Genomic DNA, 20,303 nt, shown 5'->3' with positions numbered 1-20,303 from the left:
CAAAGAGGGGGTGCTTCACACGCACACAAGAGAGACGATTACCCATAATTCCGCAGCACAAGAGAGAGAAAAACTGTCGGCTCAGTTTTGATTCAGTGACGTTTGGCGTCAAAACGCGAAACGCATGCGTGATACATAATACTCGGTGCTTATAAACCAGGACTTGCTCGTTTTTAAAGTCAAAATTGATTAAAAATCTTTACTTGTCTTGCGGAACGCTCGCAAACCGTGTTACTCGCAATCCGAGGTTTCACTGTACTTAAATAAATTAAACCTAAATAAAACCTCTTGTATACAGAATGTGTGACTGTTCTGTGTGATGAAATGATGAGGTGACAACATCAACCACTTTTACAGCAAGACATTTTATTAAAGATCTGCAGGATATTTTACAGAGATACATTTATTTAACTACTTTGTTTAAAAATATCTTTTAGTAATAAGAGTAAAAGCAAATCTAAAAAGTGTTCATTAAAAAGCTTTTCACGTGAATTTACAAATGGTAAAGAAAAATGAAGAACAGCAAAATGTCTTTTGCACTTTGTAAAACAGAAAAATTACTTCCATTGGTGCTGATGGTAAAAAAAAAAAAACAGTTCTTTGTGTTTGCTTTTCTAAATCACCCCCAAACTCGACAAATAGACAAAATTATATTCAAAAATAAATGTACAGAATTAAACCTCTAAGTCCAGTAGTTTTATCTGTAAATCGAGTTTAAAAGCCACCATAACTAAACACCTTGTTTTAGTACAATTTACGTGAAATGCATCAGAAGACTTTGAATGAGATATTAAATTAAGATACATCGGAAGCTGAGACGTAATATAATTAAGCATTTGTTTATGTTTTATGTTATAAATGTTTTAATAAGCATTAAGTCAATTAAGCAGTTTTTGTGTGATTTTTAAAAAATTTTATTTAGGGATTTTTACATTTAGAAATTAGGTATCTGAATTTTAAGGCTTAAATGTTAATCCTGGAAACACAGAGAAACTTTCACTTTTCTTCAGTGACTGACTCTTACGATACTCTGTGGTGAGTCGTTCATTCAGGTTTTCAATACTGGGATGTCTAGCTTTAATTGCCCCTTGCTCAGCAATGTAGGCCCCTGATATGAGTTGTTTAATATTGGTCTTGTTCCTACAACAAAAAGCGCTCCAAAAATTACTGGGAATGTTAATTCCGTTGTTACTTCTAACATTGTCTCTTTCTATGGGGATCCAGTCATTCCCTGGAACGACCCCAGTCACAATGTACGCCAGGTTATTCTGGTCTAGCTTGCATTCGTTTTTTATTTCTTGAAGCATCGGTTGCTCCACCTGCTCTCCCCACCTTCCGTTGTTGTCTTGTGTTTGTGGTGCTATGTTGGTTAAAGTGAAGGTAGAATCGGCCTGAGCCTGATCAGCGGCAAAGAAACGTGGAAACACGTGACCTCGAGTATAACCCCTGTTTAGCTGTGAGATGTAGTCTTGGTTCACCGCCTGGTGGGTTATATGTCCAAATGCTTCTCTCGGGGAATCCTCCATCGATTTATTTCCTTTAGTGTTTTCAAGCTGAGGAAAAATTTATAGTATTTATTTAAAGACTAACCTTACTCAACACAGTGTTAATTTTAAATAAAACACAAAAAAATTATTTTACAGAAATAAAAATCCAGTGTCTGGGTTTCTCTTATACTCTTTTAAAGTGCAAAAAGCCAGTGTTCTGTTTGTTTGCTGATACCAAAAGTCCTACTTTTGGATGATTTATATATATTTTCTGTATCTGCTATGTTTTATTGCAAAAACAGCATGACATATGTTAATAAATGAGTAATAAAATATTAAAACACACCGACTGACCTGAGGCTCAATTTTCCAGTCCTCATTGCGTGTAGTGTTCGCTTGCTGTGTGAACGTGTAGGCCGAGTAAACAGGGATCCTCCTCTCAGTGTCGTACACGGTGGCAAATCTGTATTTGTTGTTCCAGCGCTGACAAATCTTTTTATACTGATGTCCTGTGAAGATAGTGGGGATGATGTGGACATTTTGCTTTTGTGGATTTAACATGAAGAATGATGGACAGGCTTGTGGAAAAGATCTCACAACCTCCGTCAGGGTCAGTGAGGGGAAAGCAGAGAGCAGGAGCACCAGAGCGAGGAGCTTCATCCTGATACACATGGAAGAAATGTGTAAGAAATGTGTAAAGAGTGTTTGAGGAGTTTGTAGGGGGTGTGTGAGCAGTGTGTGAGGAGAACAGGAAAAACAAATTCATCAACTGAATCTCTCTGTTGATCATCATTATATAGATTTGGCTTCAAAAAACGAAACTGTAGACAATCTTTTTTGTCTTTTTATTTTGAATTAAAATAAAAAAAAACTTTTTTAAAACTTTTTTTTTAAGATCTTTTTTTTTTTTTTTAGCTGTTACTTATTTCTTGTAGATCTTACATCCAGATTATTAAAAGTGATTAAGTTATGAATGATCTTATGGCTGCTTCATTCTTCATTTAAAAATGATAAAGACAAGAAATAAAAAAATAAATAAATATGCTTTATATATATATATAAGAAATTTTTAAAACATTTGCACTGAAAGCAGGTGATCCCTGGTTTGTGTCTTGAGAATGTCAGTTCACTTAGATTTTTTTATTTTTATTATTTATCTATGTTTGTTAGGGCACTTAATACACAGTACTGTAATGCATGGAACACTTCTTACCTGGTTTGATTTATTTGAAAGATTGTCTGTGACCAATTTACTGTAAACGTATCACAGTCTGCTTCAGATCCTTCTGCACTCATATTATCATGGTGTAAATTACTAACGTATTAAAATATTTGAATTAAGGACGAAAATAGACCAAGCTCTTGTGTTTAGGACTGCTTCTGAACAGCTGTGTTCATAGGTTTGATCAAATATGTACAAGACAACAGACGGAGAGGTGCGTCTGTGTGTGCTCTTGCATTTCTCAGTTGGCTTTAAAACAAACACATTTGCGCACAGACAAGTCGAAAGAACCACAGAGCAATTAGCACCATGTCATAGTCAGTATTCTCCGTTGAGGTTTCTCACCTTTCACTCCTCCTAAGTTTGTCTTTGCACTTTTGATGGAGTTCTTAACACCCAAGGCATTTATTTATAGTGAGAAAAAAACAATTATGGGTCACATAAGCACAAACTAGCACAGATACATATGATTAAGTGTTTACCTGTTGCTTTTGTTTGTTTGTAAGACCAATAATAATAATAATAATTATTATTATTATTATTAGCCCAACCTTCATCCGTCTGACCCCCCAATCCTCCACAGCGAAGCTCTGATTAAAGACAACAGGAGAATTTAGTGAAGACAAAGATAAATAAACTTTACAGAATATCTAGTTGTGATCTAAACTAATATATTAAAAAATATATATTTTTATTAAAAAAAATATATTAATATGCCTATTTACCATAGAGTGTGTAAAATACTGTTTTGGGAATTCTGAAATGTAAATAAACTGCCTGTACTAAAGTTAACCATTAAACTTTGTTAGCGTTAGCCACTGTCTGTCTGTATTAACATCTGCATTAAATTAACTGAGAATTTACATTTGCATACAAATAAGTTAAGCGATATAACACTCGTATATGAGCATTAGTCCATCTTTGAAGCCAAACTACAGTATAACTTACCGAGTATTGAATTTCCAATGCTTTAGGGTGTTTTTGAAGGAAAGAGGAGTGACATTGTGAGTTTGTGACCGTGACAATAAGCTGTAATGTTAACTTCAGACTTGGTGAACAAATCATTAATTTATCTAAAGTCATTAAGTTATTCGACCGCTGCTGGTGCTGCGATTTCCCAGAAAATTAAACGGCTGATAAAAAAATCTAAACTGGAAAATATTCAAGTCAAGTAGGCTTTTATTGTCAATTTAACCAGATACAGTTCAATACATGATGAAACGAAACAACGTTCCTTCAGGACCAAGATGCTACATACAAAAAAATTTACAACATAAATTAACAAAAACTAACCAGCTAACTAACTAAGAAACCTAATTAGCTGACTAGCTGAGACAAAATAGATTAACATTATACATTTTTATAAATTGTAATGCGTGTGTGTGTGTGTGTGTGTGTGTGTGTGTGTGTGTGTGTGCATATGTTTATCAGTCCAGTCCCTTTATGTTGAGGAGACAGGTGGCTTAAAGAAAGAAGCTGTTGCATAGTCTGGATGTTTGTTTTGTGTTTACAGTTTAACCGCACATATGCACAATTAATTAATTAAACTGATTATATTAAATATTCCTCATATTTTATATAAAAATAGATTATTTCCAAAACAATGTTTCTCCAAAGCCAATTGATAAACTACTCACTCAATCACTCACTTATTCACTTTTAGTATATACTGTCTTATCCTGTATTCAGGGTCGTGGGGGGCCTGGAGCCTATCCCAGGAGACTTAGGGCACAAGGCGGGGTACACCCTGAACAGGGTGCCAATTCATCGCAGGGCACACATAAACACACTCACACACTCATTCACACACTACGGCAATTTGAAAATGCCAATTAGCCTAATCTGCATGTCCTTAATGTTGTGGGAGAAAACCGGAGTACCCAGAGAAAACCTCTCAAGCAAGGGGAGCTTGAAACTCCATGCAAACTCCATGCACATGGAGACAGGAATCGAGCCTGGCCGGGAATCGAACCCAATAGACAAATCATTTTCACTAATTTTCATCTATGGATGTAAATTAAAGGAACAAATAAAACAGGTAAATAAAAAAAAAAAACTAATGTTTGTTAGCAAAATATACTGTATCATACAAAGTCAATTATGATTAAGCTTTTAAACACATACAGTACAGGCCAAAAGTTTGGACACACCTTCTCATCTATCTGTCAATGGGTTTTTCTTTATTTTCATGACCATTTACATTGGTAGGTTCTTACTGAAGGCATCAAAACTATGAATGAACACGTGGAGTTATGTACTTAACAAAAAAAGGTCTCCACAGTCACCGGACCTGAACCCAATCGAGATGGTTTGGGGTGAGCTGGACCGCAGAGTGAAGGCAAAGTTATTTCACCTTTTTTTGTTAAGTACATAACTCCATGAAAATAAAGAAAACACACTGAATGAGTGAAGGTGTGTCCAAACTTTTGGCCTGTACTTTACATGGAAAAAGTAATTTAAAATTTTTTTTTTTTATGCTGATTAAAAGAAAAAAGTAGATTAGTGTTCACCAAGCATCACACAAAGTTTGAAATCATCACATTACTGAAAGATAGTAAGAAGACAGAGAGAGAGAGTTTCTCACCACAAGCTGCTTGAACTTAATGTTTAAGTTCAGTAGAACATGAGATTGTAACAGGCAGTTGCCTAGTTACGGACTCCCGGCCAGCAGGGGCGCTGTGGGAGCTGCTTCTGTTAATTCAATAAAAGAAGAAGAGAGGCTGGGCTAGGCAACAGCAGCCATTACACAGCCGAGGTGAAATAGCTAAAAGCTAACGCTAAAAGCTAAAAGCTAAATGTTATGTAAACCCGAATGCAGGATATGTTCTTATTCAATACGCCTTTATGAGTATGTTTGGGTTTGTTTTGTTTGTATGAAGCCTGCCTGAGTTTTTTGTTTTGTTTTGTGTTTTGTGTGTGAGTTGGCGAGTTTGACAGCTGTTCCTCCAGGGATAAATACACCAGCGGCAATGTGTGCGCAGGACTGATTCTTCGGTGACCACCGCGCCACCATTAAAGGAACGCCTGCACCCGAAGGACGCCTGGAGAGGAGCGGGACATTCTCTGGTTTTTGCTTTTGTATATACAATAGTTGATCAATTGGAATGGTTATTACCGTCGCGCTCACCGCCGTATAAAAACGTCGGCGGCCAAAATAAATCAGTTGCATTTTAAAGTCATTCGTAAAATGGCTGCCAGGTGGCGTAAAGTGACATTTTCGCTCGTTGCAGTATATACAATAGTGATTGTTATACAGCGTATCTCTGTATCTGTTTATTGTTATTTAAGTTCTGGATTATTTTAGGTACTTTAAACACATTGTTGGGTTGCTCATGTTGGCTCATATGAGATGTAGTTTACAAATGAACACCTGGTTGGGTTATTTTGACCCAACAACTGGTTTATTAATTTTTCTTTCGTTTCTCCAAATATCAGCCTGCAGAATGTTAGAAATATTACTGTTATTGTGTCACAGGTGTAGTTTTAAGAGTTGTTTAGGTGGAATGCGTGTGTATACAGCTCAAAACATCCATCAGTTATTAAAGATAGCGGCTATTTAGAAAAAATGCCCCGCGATTTCGAAACTTCAGGAAATCTCCCGGCGCTCTGCGCATAACACCGGGCCAACTCATGTCGAAAAGAATTTATAAACGGTTTCTAAACATGGGCTATTGTTTTTTTACTTGTAATATTTGTCAATTTAATTTAATTTAAATGAGGTTTGGGCTCAGGACTTCGATTTGGCATCGTGATTCTCCTCTTTAATTTACTCCATAGTCTAAATCAGCACTCATGAAGTTTTCCATGAAGTTTGATTATGGATGCGTCAGGAAAACAGCAAGCAGACTGACTCTGACCATTTAAAAAAACGTTTGCGTTCATTTTCTGACGCGCTCAAGTTCACCAAAAACAATACAGAGCAGCACAGCTTACAACACTTACAAAATCACAACGTTTGTTTTTTCGTTATTGTGAGTGCGCTTAAATAAAAGTTAAGTCTTAAAAAGGCATGTAGTCTTATATAGTTTTATTATATAGTTTTTGCACATTAATCTGACACAGTTTTTTCAGCCTGTCACGGCGTGCGCCCAAATCAATATCGCTCCTCGCTCACTAGTTAGGCGGCCTCCCCTTCAGACTTGCGAAGCAGCGGGACCGCAGAATTACACATGACTGGTGAGCTATCGTTACTATCGTTGCCCGGGCTTGCACCCCGCGCTATAAAATACTCGGGGTTTGTTGGGCTACAGTGGATTTTACTACGCGCTGTGTATGCAACGCGTGTGCAACAACACGGAAGTGCGGCATGCAAGCAGGGCAAATGGAACGCGCCCCAGGGACTTCAAAGGAGCGAGAGGTGGGGGGGGGGGGGGGGTGATACGGCCATCCGCGGAGAGCAGAGTCAGCGCGAGCAGACGGATGGCCATTGCACTCACACCGCGTAGTAAAATCCACTGTAACCCAACAAACCCCAATCATCACCAGCCGTGCCTTATTCCGTCATGTCATGTGGGCATTATAAGCTTTGTATTGTAACCTCCTAACTAAAAAGTGGCAGCTGGCACGCCTAAAAATAGACGCAGGTTATTTTTTTAATAGTCTAAATAAAAACCCTCCGATTTAATTTCCTATAGTCTAATCAGCACTCAACCACACGCATAGTTTTCCCGAGCGCGAGGAATAATAATTCCTATTAATCCTGGGTTGTTCTTTTAGTGTCACTATAGTGCTTTACAATGCCAGACAACATTCAAACACAAATTATTCACCCTCCCCAGGTGTGAATCGGCTGTTCTCACCTATACATTCAGAGGAACTGAAATGCACTTCTCCCCACTTTAAAAGCCTCTTGAATCTGAGGCTCTTCTGGAGACTTTTAGTGATTTAAATTTGTGTAATTTTAATCTCCTGGATTCTAGATTCTAAAGTTGACATTGTTACCTTTTTTAATCATTGGAATGGAAGAACTTGAGATTTTTCTTATAATAGCGTAAATTGCATTGTTTTTAATCAGTCTATACACAATAATCTTCTTTGGTATTTTTATAAAAAAAAAAAAACGGCTATGGGGGCTATCTTGTTTTATTAATCCTTGTGCCTGGTTTAGGTTTAGTATTTAGTGCGCATCTGTTATATTACAACTAAATACCTTTTATTGGGGGTTAAGTGACTGATGTGCCTAACATTTGTCAGCTGAGCCTTTGTTTCACTGAATAATCAACCACCGACACCCTTCTCTCTCTCTCACACACACACACACACACACACACACACAGAGCCGACCAAATCATTAGCACGTCCCTCCCCCAGCACAGCCATTTACTTTCTATCCATTTACTTACACCTGAACTGAGTTGTTTGAGTAACATGGGTCGAACCCCTTACAAATCATAACAGTCTACTGCATTTCATTCTTATAATAACGCAAAAGACACAAGCGGGGCTGAAAGACCGACATCTGCTGACGCAGTAGAACGTCCTAACACTGTTTTAATTTTATGGTCATTTATTTCAGTAAACAAATTTACTATTAATTTAAAGAACACCAAAAATAAGATGACACAAATCCCTACACGCTTTTTTTCTAATTACAAGTGATAAAATCCAAAGGCTCACTGTGTTAACATTTATTGTGCTAAAATTTGATCCTAATAAGATTTGATTTAATTTGAATTCTAGAACAGTGGCAGCTGGAACACCTAAAATAGATGCAGGATTATTTTTTATAATCTAAATAAAAATGCTTTTTTAAACGTGGGCTATTGTTATTTACTTGCAATATTTGTTAATTTAATTTAAATGGGGTTTGGTCTCCGGAATGTTGAGCATCAGGATCCTCTTTTTTACTTTCCTACGTAGAATCAGCGCTTAATCGCACGTATAAAGTTTTGTAAATTCGTTTAATGTTTAATAGTAAATAATGACCCCCGTTGCGCTGTACCTCCGCTCGGAAAACCTTATGAAATACAAGTTAAAGACAATTATGATGACCTGCCACGGCTTGCGTCTGTGATAGGCGTGCGCCCAAATCTACTATCGCTACTCCCTCACTCCGTAGGCTCCCTGAATAGGCAGCAAAGGGGACGGAGCCGTCTGTTCGTGCCGGCTGGCGATAATTAACGTTAATATGATCTCGGGCTTGCTCCGCATTATAAAAGCAAGGCGCGGAGTTTTGTCCGAGGTCTGGGAAGTACGTGATGTGATGGGGAATATGAGAGAAGCATGTCAGTGGGGTGATGTGATGCGCCCCAGGGACTTTAAACAAGGACACTAGAATTCCGCCCTTTGATCTCCGCGCTGAGGACAGCGCGAGAAAGAGCTGCGCGAGCTCCTGCGGCAACTTCACTCCCGCACCGTGCCCGCCCTCGCAGCCCCGCTGCCGAAGAGGAAAAGGCTGCGAGGACGTTTGTGTTAAGTTTTTACGTCAGCGAGGACTCGCGCCGGCCATCGGCAGCGGGAGAATCTGAGGTGCTGTTAATTGGTCATTTTTCAGGCTGATAACTCTAAATGAACTTCTCGTCTGAGGCAGAGGTAGGTTTTGGTCTCGCCCTCCTGGGATGGCCTTCATGAGAGCCAGTTTCATTATGGTGCTTGACGGATTTGGCAAATGCACTTGGCAATACTGTTCTTGCAAGAACTATTACAGAAAGGCTGACCTCTGTGTCTTAAAATAACAACTTACTGTTGTTTTTGTTGTTGTTGCATAATTACCTAATTTCATATGTGTTATTTTATAGTTTTTAAATCCCCAGTATTGTTGTAGAATGTAAAATATACATCACTAAACAAAAACAAAGAAATTTGCAAGAGATCCCAAACTTTTGAACATCCTCTGACTTTCAACTGTTTTTACTTTCAGTAAACTTAATGTATAAATATTTGTATAAACACTAAAAGAGTCAACACCATAAGACATAAACTAAAAATGTTTCCCAATGTGTCCCTGAATGAAGCGAGGCTCAAAATCAAAAGTACCAGTCAGTATCTGGTGTGGCCACCAGCTGCTTGAAGTACTGCAGTGCATCTCCTCCTCATGGACTGCCTATTGCGGACAGTCTGAGCACTGATGGAGGGATTGTGTGTTCCTGGTGTGACTCGGGCAGTTGTTGTGGCCATCCTGTACCTGTCACGCAGGTGTGATATTCGGATGTACCGATCCTGTGCAGGTGTTGTTACACGTGGTCTTCCACTGCGAGGATGATCAGCTGTCCTTCCCGTCTTCCTGTAGCGCTGTCTTAGGCGTCTCACGGTGCGGACATGGCGATTTATCGCCCTAGCCACATCAGCGGTCCTCATGCCTCCCTGCAGCATGCCTAATGCACGTTCACACAGATGAGCAGGGACCCTGGGCATCTTTCTTTGGGTGTTTTTCACAGTCGGTAGACAAGTCTCTTTAGTGTCCTGCGTTTTTAGAACTGTGACCTTAAATGCCTACTTTCTGTAAGCTGTTAAGGTCTTAACGACCATTCCACAGGTGCACGTTAATTCATTTGATTATGGTTAATTGAACATGCATGGAAAACATTGTTTAAACCCTTTACAATGAAGATCTGTAAGGAGTTATTAACATTATTGTTGAAATACACAGTCCTGAAAAAGGGACGTTTCTTTTTTTGCTAAGTATATATATATATATATATATATATATATACACACAAAGTTAAAATTCTTATATGAACATAAAGTGCTTCAGGCTTTTAATAATAATATTAATCATGTTTGTGTCCAGCATTAAATAATTATTTCATCCATTATTTGACCACGGCTGGAAATAATAGCTGAAATGTGTTTGTGAATTTATAACTGAAATAAAGCTGTTCTTCGCCGTGCGGAAACCTGCGGCTCGCACTTTCACTTTACAAAAGGCAGCATTTTGATTAAAAGGCTGATTAGTCATGCGACTTATCGATAAAAATAAAAATACAGGCTAAATGCTTTCAACACAACAGTGCGCTCCAATGTGGGCCAATTTATTCAAGTTATAATATAACATATTTTTGCTGTGTATTTTTTATTTTTTTGCATAAGAATTGCATTTCAATAATTGTTTTATGGTGCTCCAGTCCGCTATTGCCCAAGACTTTTAAGACAATCTACCAGATTTGTTTATTCTCCAGAGAAAGCATAGTACAACTGACCCTATAGTGAATTAAAAAACGGTATCAAAATCAAACTAGTCTGATTTAATTGGATCTAATTTAAAGATGCATGCGTGTGTGCAAAAAGATGAGGTACAACAAAGAATACAAAAAGTAAATAATTATCAATAAAGTTAGCCTAAAACAATATTGTTTACAATGCTAAAACAAACATGATTTTGTTTTACAAAATATGTTTCATGATCAATGTGTGTATATGCGATTTAAATATATAGTAAACAATAAATGAGTGCCGTTTTTGAGCAGATTAGTGCAGACATACTCGGCTAGATAATGCAAGAAACAAATATATATAGGCTACCCATATATATAGACAGCACGCTTAGTTACTGTAATTCATCTTTTTACCTTTCATGTAGGTGTGAAGTTATCAAACTGGTTTCGCTGGTGGGGGAATTGGCAGAATTGAGGGGTTTAAAAATTAAAAAAAAATAAATTTAGGCAGAGACATCTGCTCGATCTTGTTAATACGTTTTAAACCTCTTAATTATGCGAATTCCCCCATCAGCGAAACCAGTTTGATAACTTCACACCTATCGTAAATGAAAGGTGAGATGGGGGATTACAGTCTGGGGTTCTGTGGGTGTCGGAGTGCGCTGTCGCGTTGTATTAAGCGAATAGACTAAAACAAAATCATGTTTGCTTCAGCATTGGAAACAATAGTGTATTAGGCTAACTTTATTAAAGATTTGTATTCTTTGTTATACTTAGTCTTTTTGCACACACGCGGGCATCTTTAAATTTGAACAAAAAATAATAGTGGGCTGGTAGGCACATTATTTTTCATATAACTTAAACGACTAAATGAAGTTAAATATACACAATAAATTAATAATTGCGTTTGCTTTACATTTGAGCACTCAATGTACTCAACTTGCTTTTTCATTGCATATACTTCCATATCATATATCTGCGTCTAATACTGTTTGATTCATATTTTACAACATTACATGCCGTTTGTAATTTACTTGCAATTGTACTTTTAAAATGTAACCTACGTATCTACAGTATAAACATATTTAACTACTTCAGCAGTGAATGAAAAAATTGGTTGGTCTGGGTTTTAGATAAAGTCCTTACTTGATATAATTAAATTATTTAATTAATTATCTTATTATAAATATGATTCTTATTCTCTATATTCTTGTCGAGTATAGTCCTTCAGAGCAAGCATTATGTCAGAAGATTCTGTGGAATCTCTTCTCATCTTTCATTCATGATAGGTGTGAATTTATCAAACTGTGTGTACTGTTGGCAAATACTGGGGTTTTAGATGAATTAACAAGACAGAGTGGACGCCTCTGCCTAAATTTTATTTCTTTATTTCTCTAGGAAAACATAAAATAGATTTTTTTAATGATTAATAATAGAAATTAAATCAGACTTAATGGTTGGATTTTATACTTTTCTTTTTATTTACTGTATGGGGGAGTATGTCTGCAGTTTTATTGATAAATCTGCTCATATCTGCACGCCTTTTTTATCAGCCTTTTGATCCAAAAAGCGTGCATGCACAGCTCACTTTCACTTTGCAAAAGGCAGTGTTTATTGTTTAGTGTATATTTAAAGCGCATATACACAATAAAACAATATGGTTTTAGGCTAACATCATACAAATGCAGAATAAATACATATCAGTATTTACAGTTTGAGCTCGATACGTTTATGAGCTCTGTCGTTTGCTGTCAGTGGTCGCCTAAGAGAGAGAACACATTTTCGGCTTCAGTAGACACACAATATTTTAAATTGAAACATGACTGCCCCCTACAGGTAATGAAGGGCATTTTCACAGTTTGACAATAATATACATTTGCTTACAGAACAACCCCACTGACAGACAATTATTTTACTATTTATTACATGACACAATATATAATAAACATTTCCATTTTTGTGTAGGATAGGGTTGCATTGTATACTTTTTTTATTGTGGGCCTAATTGTATAACACCCTCCACACATACACACAAACACATAATTGATCTGCTCGGGCTAGTCCAATGTGTAACTCGGGGCTGAATTTCATTGTACAGAATTTCAGGTCCGGAAGCAGTGCTCAGCTGGCATGTAGACACTCAGCAGGCAAGCAATGGGGGCAACAGAGTAACTGAATGGTCCCTTGTTGGCAATGGTTCTTGCAGGCTCCTCGCTGGCACTTTTTACAGTCACAGTCAGCCGGCCACGCCCAATCCGCCTTTGTTGCGGCCGAAAAGTCAAAGTGCTATGCAGGCAATGTGACTGTCGCTTCTCCAGGAGCTGCAGTGGCGATCCCAACTAGGAGCCTTAACGTGGAGGCAGCAGCCTTTTCCCTTTCGGAAGCTGTGTCCCGATGGCTGGATCTGAACGAAATCAAAATTCTGCAGCAGCTTTTGCCATCCTTAAGCATTTGATGCAAATGTAAAAGTAAATATGAATGTCCTTCAACACTTGTTCCTCGGCAGGCAGTTAAATATTGTTGCACAATTCAATTCAATTTTATTTGTATAGTGCTTTAACAAAGTCCATTGTTGCAAAGCAGCTTTACAGAGTCAAAAGAAAATTAAGGAAATAAGTATGAAATGTGTATGAATCAAAATTATCAGATTATCTAATAAGCAAGCCGAGGGCGACAGTGACAAGGAAGAACTTAGCAATATAACAATAGGAAGAAACCTTGAGAGGAACCAGACTGAACAGGGAACCCATCCTCATTTGGGTGATAACGGGTAGCAGGGATTGATCTGCTGTTACACTGTTTGTTAGGTGGTTAGAAGTTCAATATAACAGAAGATGAGTTTAACTTAAAAAAAAAAGCAGTTTGTTATTTGATGCTTAGGTAAACTAGTAAAACTGTAGTTCTACTGTACATTCCAGTCCAGAACTATTAAGCAACTTAATAGTCCTCAAAGATCAGTTGTCTGCATGAACTGAGGCCAGGACCGTCTTCGTGATGAAAATGGAACCATCCCCAGTCACCACACACATCTCAAACAGACCACACGGGACCTCCATGCCATGAGTCAGACAGGTCCAAAGGGCGAAGAGGGTGTCTTGATTACTGGGAGCTCAGGAGCGACATAGAATTAAAAAAAAGAAAAAAAAAACTTCTACTTTACTTTTTTATGTTTTTTTTATTTTCTTCTCCACTGACCATCCCTCTGCAGTGTACTACATTTAGCCTTGATTAATCTGGAATGTTAATTTGCATGCATTAACCTGTAATTGACCAAAGAGCCCAGCCCTGAAACATACACTCAACATGTTCATACACACCCTGAATGACAGCTACAAAAAAGACAAGCAAAGACGTTATGGATTTTATTTTGTTGTTGTTGTTGCTTTTTTGCTGTGTTCTACAATATTTATGTTTGTTGCTGACCAACATGACTCTCTGATGCATCGGCCCACTGGGATTTGTCCTGCTGCACCGGATGATCAGCACACCACTGAGCTTGTGCGAGAAAATAATTGGTAAGGGCAAGAGGGAGAGGGAATGCAAACATGGGATTGGGGAGCTGGTTTTGTGGAAATAGGCCCTGTTTCTGAGGGGTTGGGATAGGGAGAAGGAAAGGAGAAGACAAGGAAGGATGGAGAAGAGAGAAAGAAGAGGGAAGCCAGTTTCGCCTCTGCTCCTAGATGCACTACCAAATTGGTCTCTGCCAGCTGCACAGCCTCCCTCAATGACATAGGGTGTTGAAACTGGACCCACTTCGAGGTCCTTTATAAAAGTCATGCAAAGACTACTCCAGCACTACCATTGGGAACTCCCTCTGTGTCACTGTTCTCTGCCAGCAAAGACTGATGACAGAAATGTGAACAGAATGGCTGTGGGCTGTGATTGGTCAGTGATCTGGCCTTGACCAGGTAGCAGGTGGCAGAATCTGGGATGCCCACAGTGTCTGGGACCAACCTCACATCCTTATCACATGCTCAAAGAAATTAATTAAGGCTTTGGTGTTTTCTTTAAGACCCATCTCATCTTTGTAAGGGGAAGCCTGCAGCAGGGTTGTGGCTGTAGTCCCTACTGTAGTACTTTGTGAGCACAAGGATCACAGAACCTGTCGGTTTTACACTTGCACCTGCAACAGGACCTGGGACAATTCTTTCTGCTGGGTGTGTGGTTGGCAGAGTTCTTTGTATTGGTTCTGGAAGAAGTCAGAGAGGATTTAAATTTTACATTCTGTTTCTGTGTAATTTTTATTTCTTTTATTTTCCATTTAATTTTGTATTTAATTGCAAATTCAATCATTTTTCATTAATAATTTTCATTTGCAGTGGAATTATTCTATGTTTAGGTGATGGGCAGTCATATAAGCATTTCACTGCATATAACAATGTGTATGGTTGTGTATGTGACAAATAAAATTTACATTTTGAAAATTTGGATGTCTCAGGTTTTGCCACCAATGTGAAATGTGGAGGTTCATGGGGATGAAGGATGGAGACAGGAGTATGGTTGTGAGTACATTCTTCTGTATTTTATAAAGTTCTTGCTGGGAAAATTTCTTCTTTAGTTTTAACTATTTCTTCTTCTGAACTACACTCGTCTATAGGCAAGCACACACACATACACACACTGTCACAAGTTACTGGGTGTTCCTTATTGAGTAAGTAAACTCAATAATGAGACACTGGTGGGAAATATACCAGTTTCACCAGCCTCTTTTATAAAGCAGGCTGAGCTCAACCACACCGATACTGCCACAACATGTTACTATGTGTATTTGTAAGATATAATAATAATAATAATAATAATAATAATAATAATAATAATAAGAAGAAGAAGAAGAAGAAGAAGAATTTTACCATAATGCCATTTCATGGCTCTAGTTGGTATTGCTCTCCATAAGGTAATGTATTATAATTTCCTTAATATAATTAAGTTGTGTTTGTGGTCCAAGACAGGTCCTCGGAGATGTAGGTCCAGAAAAATTTAAAGGAGGACACCTCTCCACATAATCACCATTTAGGGAGAGTTGGGGGGGATCCATGTGATCCATGCGCATGTAGCGGAGGCGGGGGGAAGTCTAGCTTTACTAGCTTGGCTATAAGGATGTCAGGGATGATGGTATTAAAAGCCGAGCTGAAGTCTATGAAGACCACTCTGTGTGGGCAAACAGTCCTGTAGCTGAGCCAGAGCTTTATCAGAAAAGGTGTTAATGGTTCTGGTGGTGGGCTTTGTCTTTTTCCTAAGTGGTGTGTATGCTGGGACAACGAGCAGGGAGAGGTGATCAGTCATACTCAGGTGGGGGGGGCGGGAAACAGAGCTGTAGGCTTGCTTGATATTTGTATAAACATGGTCCAAGGTGTTGTTCCCTCTCGTAGAGCATTTTACATATTGAACAAATTTGGGCATCACAGTTCTTAAACATGCTTTGTTAAAATCATCTGCGATAATGTGTACTCCCTCTGGATAAGTCTGTTGTTGTTCAAAAATTGAGTCGTGCAAGTAGGCAAGGCCTGAGCTAACATTAGCATCTCGAGGTATGTAGACTGCAGTTATTAGTACTGCAGGTAGTTTTCTAGGCAGATAGAATGGTCTCCACATGACCATTCTATCATCATCCAGGGATTGCGGTTGGGGTAAACCCGGATCCACTTTTTCGTGGTGACAGTGTCCATGCAATGCGTGATGTAACCCAACACTGCAGCTGTATGAGTCACTAGGTTGTCATGTTTGATATAAATGCACAAACCTACATTTCTGCTTTTTCCAGCTGTAGCCTTTCTTTCGCTGCGGTGCATTGTGCGGCCTGCTAGCTGCATCAAGGCGTCGAGAATTTCCTCTCGTAGCCATGTCTCCCTGACGACCAAGACAGACCAATTGCAGATAAGTGGCTGTCCAGCGAGTAGTAAGTTCAGTTCGTCAATTTTGTTGATGACTGACCATGCATTGGTCAGGAAGAAGTTGGGAAGCGGTGGTTTAAAGGGCTACTTCTTTAGCCTGGCTAGCAGGCCTGACTGGCAGCCCTATTTTATTTTCTCAAGCAATGATTTCTCCACTTTGTCTGCCCACTTCATGTTGCTGTGTTCCTTTTGTGGTTCTATGTTGCTTAAAGTAAAGTTGGAATCTGCTTAATCTTGATAACAATTTGTGTATGTAGACGTGTTGGGGGTCTATTAATTAAAAATTTAACTTTTTTTTTTATTGCTGATCAAAAGAATGAAATGAACTAAATGACTAAAAAAAAAAAGGATTCATTCATTTGGATGAATGAGATTTAAAGAACCGAGTCACGAATATGATTCAAACTGAGTTTAAAATACTACTTGGACTGAGTTTCCTACAGTCTACCTGAACCTTCAATAACGAACTGGACACCATATTAACCTAAACACATCTTCTGTTATACTAAACTACCATTATCACCCAAATGAGAATGGGTTCCCTGTTGAGTCTGGTTCCTCTCAAGATTTCATCCTATCGACAATTTTCCTTGCCACTGTCGCAGTCGTCCTTGGCTTGCTTATCAGGGACAATCTAATAATTTTGATTTATTCACATTCACTTGCAACTTTAAATAATTATTGTTAAGTTGCTTTGTGACAGTGTCAATTGTTAAAAGCACTATACAAATAAAATAAAATAAAATTGAAGTTATAAAATTTTACATTTAAGAAAATTGTAAAGATAACCTCGTCACATGATGTTGTGGTGATAAAAAAGAAACTTATGTCTGAATGTTACACATCAGCATGATTACTCTCGTAGAATCGAAAGCGAATAAAGTTAGGTCATGTTGTGTAATTACTAATGTTGGGGGCAGTGTCTCAGAAACAGAGTAAAGTAAACTAGGGCTAAGCCCTAATTCATAATAGCTAGTTGTGATCTAGATATGGCTGGACTATGCTGGACTATGAAATAAACAAGATTAATTAAATATCATTTAGCAAGTGACATTTGCCAGTTTCCTGGACAGACTTGGAACACAAAAATATGGTGAGAGCAATGAGGAAATGAGAACTAATCAGATGATAGAATCATACAGTACTACAAGTGCTGAGTCATTGTTTCTCAATATTATAGTAATTACCATTCAGATTAGAAATGGTTAGTAAGCAAATTCCTGAATATAATGGCGAGCAACAACACTTGTTTTTAGAAAAAAAAATATTCTTTCACTCTTTTATTTTAAATACTGCAGCGTTTTACCGCCAGTAAGACCTTGGAGAACGAGTGAGCTTGCTTGCTGCCCAATGCAAATGGCTGGGAGTACTTTATTTACACACGGCACTGTATAGCATGGGCAACACATTCAAACAAACTTTCCCAACATGGTGAACACACAGAAACCCTCCCGCAACGCATGATGTTCGTCAGCCGCCGCCCCGCCTACCCCACAATACAACATAAAATAAAAATTTAAATAACTTGATTATAGGCTACTTTAAATAAAATAAAACCTGTTAGGGAAACAGGAAAATGTAAAACAAAAACAATAAATACCAAATAAATAAGTAGTTATACAGATAATAAATCTTATTTGTTTATAAATAATCTGTATTCATATGTATAATCATGTTGATAGGCTCTATTTTGTAAAACCTTGCTGCCACTGCCATAGACGTACAAATGACGTCCCAAAAAAAAAAAAAAAAAAAAAAGCCAGTTCAGGTCAAATGTTGAACGTCAAAATGACGTCCAAGTTGGGTCATGGTTGGACGTCCAAATTGTGGACCTAGTTTGGACACCGAATAGATGTCCAGAATTGGTCATGGACCGACGGACCCAATAAAGACATGATCTGCACGTCTATCCGACGTCCAATGTTTAGTGGGGTAAATCAAGGGGAGAAGCGTGGGTCAAAACCGGGAGATCAGAAAGCGGGCGAACAAACCAATTCAGCAGGCAAAAATCAGTGCTACAATTTGCAGAACTCGCAAGCTAGCAAGGTTCACAATCAACATGGCTTACATTACCTCATCTAAGAGCAACTTGATCATGCCATTAAAAGAAAGAATGACCAGGGATAGATATGGATGACTCTGTCAAGCTAGCTGATTGAAGACTGAACATCACTACACAGCTGTATAATGGAAACAGGACTTTGTTGAGGAAGCACAATGAGGAGGTTGATAAAAACAGGCACATTTTATCTAAAATAATACACTGTGTTTCATGATTTCAAAAGTTTCATGATGATGGTTACTACCATACTGTTACACTTTGTTTATTACAACAAGTGCTCCAATTAAAAATTATGTTTTAAATTCACTAGTTAGTGTACTACAATGCAAAAGAAATGTTTTCAATTCTGAAAAGAGACTATTAATTACATAATGACATGATAAAGTTGCTCTTAGATGAGATAATGTAAGCCATGTTGATTGTGAACCCCGCTAGCTTGCGAGTCCTGCAAATTGTAGCACATATGTATGACAAAAGCATGTTAGTTAGTTTGTTTGTTTTGCTAATGTTAACGGAATGACAAGCAATTGCAAATTTGTGTAGAGCGTGTGAGAGCGATTGGCGTTTTTTGCCAATTTCCTTTTTGTTCAATTTAATACATCTTTTACATCTTTGCACATTTATCTTTGTGTGAGTGCCTGTGTGTGTGTCTGTGTGTGTGTGTGTTGCTGGAGCATGGCCGAACACACAGCGGTATGAGAGTTTAACTTACTGGCACTGTTTGCGAGTGATAGTGAGTTTAAAGAAGTGTGTGTTACCGGTTGGAGATGTGGTTGGACATGAGAACATTGTCCCTACTTCCCGAATGAACAGTGCTGTTGTTACGTTTGTAAATAGCACTGATAAAGCGATGAGACTTGTCCTAAACAGAATCACTGTTAATAACAAGCACATACTGAGCTCCCCAGCTAAGAAAATAGTTCTATCTAATGAGTTCCTCCCATCATATCTGACAGTGTAATCACAGCAGAGCTATCTAGATATGGACAACTGGTTTTTCCTATAAAGAAAATCCCCCTTGGTTGTAAAATTGATTAATTCACCTTCATTTGAATCTCAACAACAGCAGTGATCAGATGCCATTTTGAAGGAACAGACGAACAGTGTAAAATGTTAAGAAGTAAGTTAAGCCCCTTACAATTTTTTTTTATTTTATTTTGATTTCTTAATTAAGCTACTTTTGTGCACTAGTGTCAGTAATATAAATGAAATAAATTAAACATTGTGAACATTTCTAAAAAAAAATCCTGTCCCCCATTAGCATACTTGAGTTTGTTGTAGTGTCTCCACAGTTCACTGAAATGAGTTTTGGGGAGTTAGTGTTTTGCAATGTTACAAAGATATGAACCTAGAAATGGTTTACTGTACAAGTTCCCCTAGGTTCTAGTACAGAATGTGACAATTCTCTCAATAAAAGATGTTAGTATATAATGCTAAACAGTTGATTTTAATGGCATAGAAATTGTCAGTTACAAACTGTTTCAAAAATTGTTTTACAGATCTTAAAACTGCTGTATATACACTATTTTACACAGTGTTTCATATTTT

The 20,303-nt window shown here is 37.9% G+C and overlaps 1 protein-coding gene across 1 annotated transcript; it reads right to left on the bottom strand.

Moving 5' to 3' along the window:
* Positions 1 to 494: 494 nt before the first annotated feature.
* LOC128527149 (endonuclease domain-containing 1 protein-like) lies at positions 495 to 2,232 on the bottom strand. The gene is made up of 2 exons (XM_053499469.1): positions 1,842 to 2,232; positions 495 to 1,553 (listed from the first exon to the last, which is right to left on the bottom strand). The coding sequence occupies exons 1-2, from the start codon at positions 2,157 to 2,159 to the stop codon at positions 957 to 959; spliced, it is 915 nt and encodes a 304-aa protein (XP_053355444.1). The 5' UTR covers positions 2,160 to 2,232; the 3' UTR covers positions 495 to 956.
* Positions 2,233 to 20,303: the final 18,071 nt, after the last annotated feature.

Source organism: Clarias gariepinus, chromosome 6 (assembly GCF_024256425.1).
Source record: "Clarias gariepinus isolate MV-2021 ecotype Netherlands chromosome 6, CGAR_prim_01v2, whole genome shotgun sequence".
Taxonomy (NCBI): Eukaryota; Metazoa; Chordata; class Actinopteri; order Siluriformes; family Clariidae; genus Clarias; species Clarias gariepinus.
This window is presented reverse-complemented; position numbering and strand designations above follow the sequence as displayed.